Source organism: Poromitra crassiceps (assembly GCF_964638095.1).
Source record: "Poromitra crassiceps genome assembly, chromosome: 6".
Lineage (NCBI taxonomy): Eukaryota > Metazoa > Chordata > Actinopteri > Beryciformes > Melamphaidae > Poromitra > Poromitra crassiceps.
Genome location: NC_139627.1, coordinates 3,279,388 through 3,288,075, shown reverse-complemented (window position 1 = coordinate 3,288,075; position 8,688 = coordinate 3,279,388). Strand labels below are relative to the sequence as shown.

At 43.1% G+C, this 8,688-nt stretch overlaps 1 protein-coding gene across 2 annotated transcripts in view; it reads left to right on the top strand.

Moving 5' to 3' along the window:
* The window catches only part of plekhn1 (pleckstrin homology domain containing, family N member 1), a 19,305-nt gene that overhangs the window by 4,125 nt on the left and 6,492 nt on the right, over window positions 1–8,688 (top strand). For both annotated transcript variants that reach the window (XM_083638735.1, XM_083638734.1), the window contains exons 4-9: window positions 274–354; window positions 1,470–1,560; window positions 3,733–3,866; window positions 4,548–4,697; window positions 6,193–6,273; window positions 6,733–6,808. In XM_083638735.1, the coding sequence (XP_083494861.1) occupies window positions 274–354; window positions 1,470–1,560; window positions 3,733–3,866; window positions 4,548–4,697; window positions 6,193–6,273; window positions 6,733–6,808 (613 nt within the window). The remainder of the gene's footprint in view (window positions 1–273; window positions 355–1,469; window positions 1,561–3,732; window positions 3,867–4,547; window positions 4,698–6,192; window positions 6,274–6,732; window positions 6,809–8,688) is intronic.

The following is an 8,688-nucleotide window of genomic DNA, read 5'->3' as shown; positions in this document are numbered from 1 at the left end:
CTTGAGAAATTCCTGATTTTTTTGAGTCGGTCCAAGTCAATCCAGTCGAGCATTTCCTCAAGATGTCCCATGAGTCAGCAGATCAAACCTCACACCGCATGATAAGATCATCAAGAAGAAGAACAAGACATTCCCACTTGAAATCCAGGATGTTAATTGTCAGACAGGGGAACTGGCAGTTGATGGGTGATTAATCATAAAATTGTGTTGGCAAAAAGCCAACTATTTGCTGATCTAACTCTTCCACCCTCCGCTCTCTTTTGATCTGTGTAGGATGTGCATGACTGCTACCTGGACCTCTTCCAAACACATCTTCATTTTGTCTCCAACAACACAACTGGACTCACATACCAGGTGAGACCCCCCCCCCTCCCCCTCCCCCCAGGCAATATTATCAATGATCATGTCCTTCAGTCCATGCTTCATCAGTGTCAATTAATGTCTAATTGATGTCTAATTGACCCTTTTCACTTCCCACCCAATTCACCCATTTTGTGTCTAAAAGGCAGGAAGTAACATAGGTGCAAGCAGAAACATTAATGAGTTTTTCAATTTTAGGTGATCCAGTGCCGGGGGGGGGGGGGGGGGGGGGGGGGGGGGGGCGTTAATGTTTTGCTCGCACCTGTGTTACTTCCTGCCTTTTAGACACAAAATGGATGAATTGGGCGGGAGGTGAAAAAGGCTAATCTTATGTCAATCTCCTCGTGCCTTTTGGCGTGTGTCTCCTGCCAACCAGCAATGTGTTGTGCTGGTAAACATAGTTAAACTGTTTTACGATCATATTTCTCACCTGTCTCGTAAAGCATGAGCCGTCGTTAATCATCGAGGAGCTAGACTCCGTGTCAATCAGACACGACTAAGCGCTCTGCAGACTTAGTCACAATGCAGATGACGGCACAGGTAACACAGACAGACGTGAATAGGTCATCGGCTTATGAGGCTGACCGCAGTATCGCACTCGTTAATTGTGTGTCATGCGTTCATTAGAGCAGTGGTTCTCAAATGTTTTTCAGCCAAGGACCCCTTACAAGATAGAAAATATACCGAGGACCCCCTCATTCTGATTTGTGATTTTGGGCTAAGCTTAATTGTTTCCACGGTAACGTGCTTGACTTTTAATTTGATAGGTTTGTTAATAGAATGTAATCCATGAACCATTTTAGATTTGAGAAGGTATAAGTAAGATGTAGCATTTTATTTTTTAATAAAAATAAATAAAAATAAAAAATAAAAAAAATTACCTCAAAACTTTTCGCGGACCCCCTGGCAAAGTGCCACGGACCCCTGGGGGTCCGTGGACCCCCATTTGAGAACCACTGCATTAGAGCATATCGTTGAATACTCACATAAAGCATTATAACATTAACAATGAGAGAACTGTTAGTGATGGATGTTTCAGTCTGTGAATGAGAGAAAGTTTATATCCCATATGGTTTATTAAACTGAGTGAGTGGGCTTTTTGTGTGCAGGGAACTCTTCCGCTGAAAGAGCTCACCATCTGCAACCTGCAACAGAATGGCAACCACAGCCAAGCCCAGGAGTTTGCCTTCCAGATCAACGGTAAGCTTGACTTTTGGTTCACATGAAAGGACAGAAGTAGATGTGGGGCAATGCTGCCTGCAATCATCTGTTATCAGTTTATTAGCTGAATCTAGATCATCATCAATCATTTAAACTAGAGAACCAGCAAATCCAGGAGGATGTTTACAATTCCACTCCAAATGTCACTGTGCTGCTGGCCTATTTCTCTGAAGGAAAGCAGAGGAGGAACCAGAGCTGGAGAACCTAGAGCCTTAGTTCATATTCTCTCTCAGAGTCTTACGTCATACTCTCACAATTGTGACTCACACCAGTGGTCTGTTTGGCGCTCTCATCATTAACCCATTGATACCTGATGCAGCATTTGTGTGTGTATCCCTTTAAGACCGCGAACCGCGTGACGCGGTTCACGGTCTTAAAGGGATACACACACAAATGAGGGATATTCACGCAAATGCTGCATCAGGTATCAATGGGTTAAGACTAAATAGATAGAACCAAAGTACAAATTCTGTTGCTAAAACGGCAACGAAACCACGCGCTATTTCCAAGCTGTGGCGTTTCCTCCGTTGCCACATTCCAGTGATCCAAAGGTGCCGTGACCCCTCTTCACCTCCACACAACCCCAAGACTAACGAGAGCCGGGCCCCTTTCACCCCGGGTCAGGGGGCCATGCCCGCCTCAAAGGCCCCCCTTGTTAGACGACAGGTGCGCCTCAGCCGACCCAGCTGTCGTGCAGAAAGCCACTCTTAGCCTTGTCACTGCATATAATCTATGGCACATTCCAACAAAAAACCTGCTCAGCCTAATGCCCGGGAGTAATGCCACTTAGCGTTAGATCTCTGAACGGACCAAAACACTTATTAGAGTAGTAGGGGGGGAAAAATGGCAGTTGCCAGTTGGCATAAATTAAGTGACTAGATGTTCCTCAGTTTCAATCAGTGAATTCAATCAAAGTAATAAATGTCATTTAATAATAATTTTATTATTATTATTTAATAATAATTTAATAAATGTAAAAAAAAAAAAAAAAAAATCCAAGGCATGTAAAGTTAGTTTCAGTCATGATAGGTGTACGGTTTCTGCGTTTGTATTTCTTTATTATTACCATGTTATTGAAGTATCCCTGCCCTCCTAGGCTTTGCAAAAATAGACTTGACCTAGCAATATTTCCTGGAACAAACGTATTCTTTTTTGGGGTATTTGCTTTCAAATAGTTTCAACATGAGCCTTTGTTTACCTAACGGGAGGCGTCACTGACAGGAAACATATGTGCGGAGAGAGGTGGTACAATCATGACAAAATTCTGACTCAAGCGAGAGATCTAATGTGGAGATATCCCACTGCGAGACCTGCGTCTTTGCCCTCGCCGAGTTGAGAATTATGAATCAGCTTTACCGTAAACGCTGCGAGGAGCTGAGTGATCACTGAGCAGAAATTCCACACGAGCTTCTGGGAAAAAAAATCCCGGAATCCTTCATATGTTTAGAATTAACGCGGCTGTGATTCCTGTAAGCTAAGGTAATGACAGTTAATGACTTTTAATAGTTGTTAATGACCTCTATAAACCCACTGACTGGTTGCTCCTGAGATACGCGATTCCCAGCCTTGAGAGACTTCACATCGATGTCCTCGCTTGAACTGTGGGAAAAATGCTTCTGTCAAGGGAGTGCCATGATCAAGGTCTAGCATGAAGGTCAGGAATTAATAGAAAGTCAACAGATGAGAGCAGTCTGGGTGCTTATTAGGCCGAGGGAGCAGTCAGCAGGCTCTCAAAGCCATGGGACTATCTCTGCTGGTTATCTCTGGTATGTGTGGGTCTGATAGAGGGAGATTCCACATCTATTCACCCCAGGTCCTGTTCATTCCTCCTGGGGAAGCAGGTTGTGGGAGAGATTGTCTGCTGCAATGTCTAAAGGCCATATATACTGTGGAGCAGGTCACAGGCGATGTTCTGCACCAGGCTGTACAGGCGGTCTAGTGTCTGTAACATCTTACCAAACATGAGTTAACACAGCTTTAGTATGTCAGTATTGCCCAAGGGAGCGCGATGCAGTAAAGGAGCCGAGTGTGTGAACTCCATAAATGATTCACCACAAAAATGGCAGAACGTTTTCTGAGAAAGAGATGCCTTGGTGACCCTTTCCCTGTTGACCCTGTGACCTTTGCCCCCCCCCCACCTTCCCCCTGCAGGTGTCAGCCTTAACCCCATCATCGTCTACTGTGCCAACCAAGACGAGATGGACCTATGGTTTGGCCTGCTCAAAGACAATATCGAGGCCAACGGGGGCACTCCCCTCGCACCTGAGAACTTCACCAGAGTGAAGGTATGTCGAATGAGCTGTCAAGGCTGCGTAAGGGTTGGTTCTCATGCTCGAGAACAATCAGAATATATGTATGCAGAGATGACAAAGATTAACGTCAATTTTTTTCAAATTCAAACAAGTCCTCAAGTTTTGGCCATCTTCCCAACCCACTCGATGGATTAAGCAGGGCAGGGCTGTGGCCTAAGTCAGCTCTGGTAAAACACTGACAGGATGTGAGTGAGTGAGTGAGTGTAGCGCTGGTGAGTCAAGTAGGTCACTGCTGTCTCTCCCTGAGGGCTGGATACCAGGGAGCGGTCTTGACCGCATCACAGCCCACGTCAGACCAGCCCTCACACATCTGCACGGGGTTTAAAGTGCTGACTCCACACCCACAGGTGTGGGGAAGGGCTGAGAAGATCTCAGATAAAACACACGATGCACTGCAGCAAGATAATTGGGTCGATGACATTTTTATGCTTTATTAAGCCTTTAGCCTATTGAGCCTCTGGATCGACGAGACACACCGACCACATTCCAGGAATAAAAGCCAGATCAACACGTTTAAGTGCGCTTAAGAGCTCTATAGAGTTCTATTACTGTTGACTCTGTCTCACTTATATCATCTTAATACATCTAGATGAACCAGGAGGAGGTTATACTAATGTTGACACTGTCTCACTTATATCATCTCTGTGCACCTAGCTCAACCAGGAGGAGGTTCCCGAGAGCAGAGAGGAGCTGAGGAACTCCATCAACAGAGAGCCCATCTACGAGTGGGAGGGCTCTCAGCGCGACAGTCTGGGGGTTATCGCTTACGTCACTAAAGTCCGACTACAGCACCTTCCCTGTCAGGTAGGACACCTACGTGGTACACTGCACACTCTAAATCACCGAGGCTTATCAGCTCTGTGTGTGATGTATTATTTACCCGTCATGGCCCTGAAGGCATCATCGAGACAGAAACAAAAACAGAACAGGCTATCTCTGATCTTATTCTCGACTATTTATGGAATTCTACAGTATGAGCAACTGCACGAGCGATCACGATGCCTTACATGTTTTCAAACTGTGGGAATTTTTAACATGATGAATAATAAAAAACCACATGGCATGATCTCTCCAGCCGGGTGACTCACATGGTTCTTCAGTTGTGCAATACACACATTACGTCAATACAATGTAAAGAGAGTGAGTGTAATCATGGGCGGTGTCCATATTTTGGCAAAGTACTACGTCTCCTGCAGGTATAACTCTATGTTCCTCGATGTTCCTCTGAAGATGTAACAGTATCAGACATCTGATAAAAACATGTGTGACTTTATACAAATCAAATCATCAGACATCATCAGGCACAAATGAATAATGCTGACACGGCGTTGCAACAACAGCCACTGACAACAGGAGTCATGCCACAGCTTGCCAGGTCAGCTTGCCAGGTCAGCTGCATATGAATTCTCGGTGGGAAATAAGCGGCAGCTCCATTGAAGTGTGTGAGATTTAGGGCCTGGGTGTGTGAGAGGCATCGATGACTCCACTCACTCACCTCACAGCTGGAATGTCAGCTGTCTGAGCAGGAACACACCCTCAGCCAGCGAGAAGAAACATCACCTCTGATGTCTGCCGCGCCTTTAAATGCCCCACTAACTGGTTCCACTCGAGATCTCGCTGGGATTGAACATGTGCCTCTCAACAAGATATTAAAGGATTATATATATATATATATATATTTTGCCAATCTTCTAGTTTGTCCCTCCTCCTTTACATTAGTCCTGTTGGCGTCTGTAGACCGTCAGCTTAATTGGAGATATCGGGGCTCGCTGCCTTCCGAAGATGTCATTTGCTGTCATTCCTTCTTGTACAATAATGACAAACAACTCCCACAGACGTGAAAAGTTCCAGAGCGAGATACTCCATTACAGCAAACATGAAGCCTTCATTAGATTTTGTTTTATGTCATTGTGTCTTCATACCAGTGTGCTCTGCTTATTGTCCATGAGCCGACATCTGCAGGAAGGAACGGATGCCTCTGTCAGGAAATCATCTGTCAAAAACACGTTGCCTCACATCCATGCCTTTTTATTTGGGGAGTATTTGTTAGCCGAGGCGGCAGTTAATTTCGGGCTAGGTTTGATTCATTTTTTTGTCATGTTCAAAAAAACAAACAATATAAATTTTGACAAAAACAAAAAATGAATTAGATTGCAGTGCAAAAATTACTAGACACAAACAATAATAAATTAACTTCAATGGATAAGGATAATTCAATGTAGTAAGAGTGTAATGACAACATAAGTACATAAAGTACATAAAACTGACTTTTAATAAAGCTCAACTCTCGTGCCCACAGGAGCAGAGTGACAGACTGCTGGTGATGTACCCGGCCACTCTGATCATCCTCTCAGAGGAGAACGACGGACTCTTCTACAAGGTATCATCACTGACCTCACTGACCTCTGACTCCTTCTCTCATTAAAGGAACACTCCGCCCATTTTCAACCAGCTTTGTATCATTAGAACATCAGTAGTATATCAGAAAACTGTAAACGGTTTTGAAGTCTGTCATTTAATTTGACAGTTATTGAGTGTTAAAGTGTGGACCAGTGACATCACTGGTCCACACTAACTCAAATTAATAACTCATTAACTCAAATCAACTCTCAATAACTGTCAAACTATTCATCATTCATCTAGTTTGACAGTTATTGAGAGTTGATTTGAGTTAATGAGTTATTAAAGTTTTCTGATATACTACTGATGTTCTAATGATACAAAGCTGGTTGAAAATAGGCAGAGTGTTCCTTTAAGCTTCATCATATCTTCAGCTGGCTACAGTGTACCCTGTGTTTGCATCAGAGAGTTGTGTGTAAGCGTCTGTGTGTGTTTGCAGGGGAAACTTCCACTCAACATGATTACTGTGACCACACCCTGCCAAGACGTCAAGCCCAACACCTTTATGATCGAAGGTAAATTGACCGTAATGTAAATACACACTGGAAGCTCTACTGCAGACTATTCACACTCCTTAGTGTTGTTGACCGTAATGTAAATACACACTGGAAGCTCTACTGCAGACTATTCACACTCCTTAGTGTTGTTGACCGTAATGTAAATACACACTGGAAGCTCTACTGCAGACTATTCACACTCCTTAGTGTTGTTGACCGTAATGTAAATACACACTGGAAGCTCTACTGAAGACTATTCACACTCCTTAGTGTTGTTGACCGTAATGTAAATACACACTGGAAGCTCTACTGCAGACTATTCACACTCCTTAGTGTTGTTGACCGTAATGTAAATACACACTGGAAGCTCTACTGAAGACTATTCACACTCCTTAGTGTTGTTTACCGTAATGTAAATACACACTGGAAGCTCTACTGCAGACTATTCACACTCCTTAGTGTTGTTGACCGTAATGTAAATACACACTGGAAGCTCTACTGCAGACTATTCACACTCCTTAGTGTTGTTGACCGTAATGTAAATACACACTGGAAGCTCTACTGCAGACTATTCAGACTCCTTAGTGTTGTTGACCGTAATGTAAATACACACTGGAAGCTCTACTGAAGACTATTCACACTCCTTAGTGTTGTTGACCGTAATGTAAATACACACTGGAAGCTCTACTGCAGACTATTCACACTCCTTAGTGTTGTTGACCGTAATGTAAATACACACTGGAAGCTCTACTGCAGACTATTCACACTCCTTAGTGTTGTTGACCGTAATGTAAATACACACTGGAAGCTCTACTGCAGACTATTCACACTCCTTAGTGTTGTTGACCGTAATGTAAATACACACTGGAAGCTCTACTGCAGACTATTCACACTCCTTAGTGTTGTTGACCGTAATGTAAATACACACTGGAAGCTCTACTGCAGACTATTCACACTCCTTAGTGTTGTTGACCATAATGTAAATACACACTGGAAGCTCTACTGCAGACTATTCACACTCCTTAGTGTTGACCTTAATGTAAATACACACTGGAAGCTCTACTGCAGACTATTCACACTCCTTAGTGTTGTTGACCGTAATGTAAATACACACTGGAAGCTCTACTGCAGACTATTCACACTCCTTAGTGTTGTTGACCGTAATGTAAATACACACTGGAAGCTCTACTGCAGACTATTCACACTCCTTAGTGTTGTTGACCGTAATGTAAATACACACTGGAAGCTCTACTGCAGACTATTCACACTCCTTAGTGTTGACCGTAATGTAAATACACACTGGAAGCTCTACTGCAGACTATTCACACTCCTTAGTGTTGACCGTAATGTAAATACACACTGGAAGCTCTACTGCAGACTATTCACACTCCTTAGTGTTGTTGACCGTAATGTAAATACACACTGGAAGCTCTACTGCAGACTATTCACACTCCTTAGTGTTGACCGTAATGTAAATACACACTGGAAGCTCTACTGCAGACTATTCACACTCCTTAGTGTTGACCGTAATGTAAATACACACTGGAAGCTCTACTGCAGACTATTCACACTCCTTGCTTTTGTAAGTTCTGAAGGAAAAGTTCACCCAAACATGAAAATTCTGTCATGTAGTCAGCACCATGCCAATGGAAGGACGGTTTTTAGTCCACAAAACAATTGTGGAGATTTAGTTTCCCTGGAAAGCATTCTCCTAAAAACAATTCAAGTGAATCGTGACCAACTTTCAAACATATTTAAAAAAAATGGAGGGGAAAAAACAGAAAAAAATTAATAAAACATTACTGCTCGTCTGCTGTAATCCAAGTCTCGAGATGTCAAGTTGACTTGAAAAGACATATTTTTTTTTAGACCTAATAATTTTTCATAATTTTTAGACA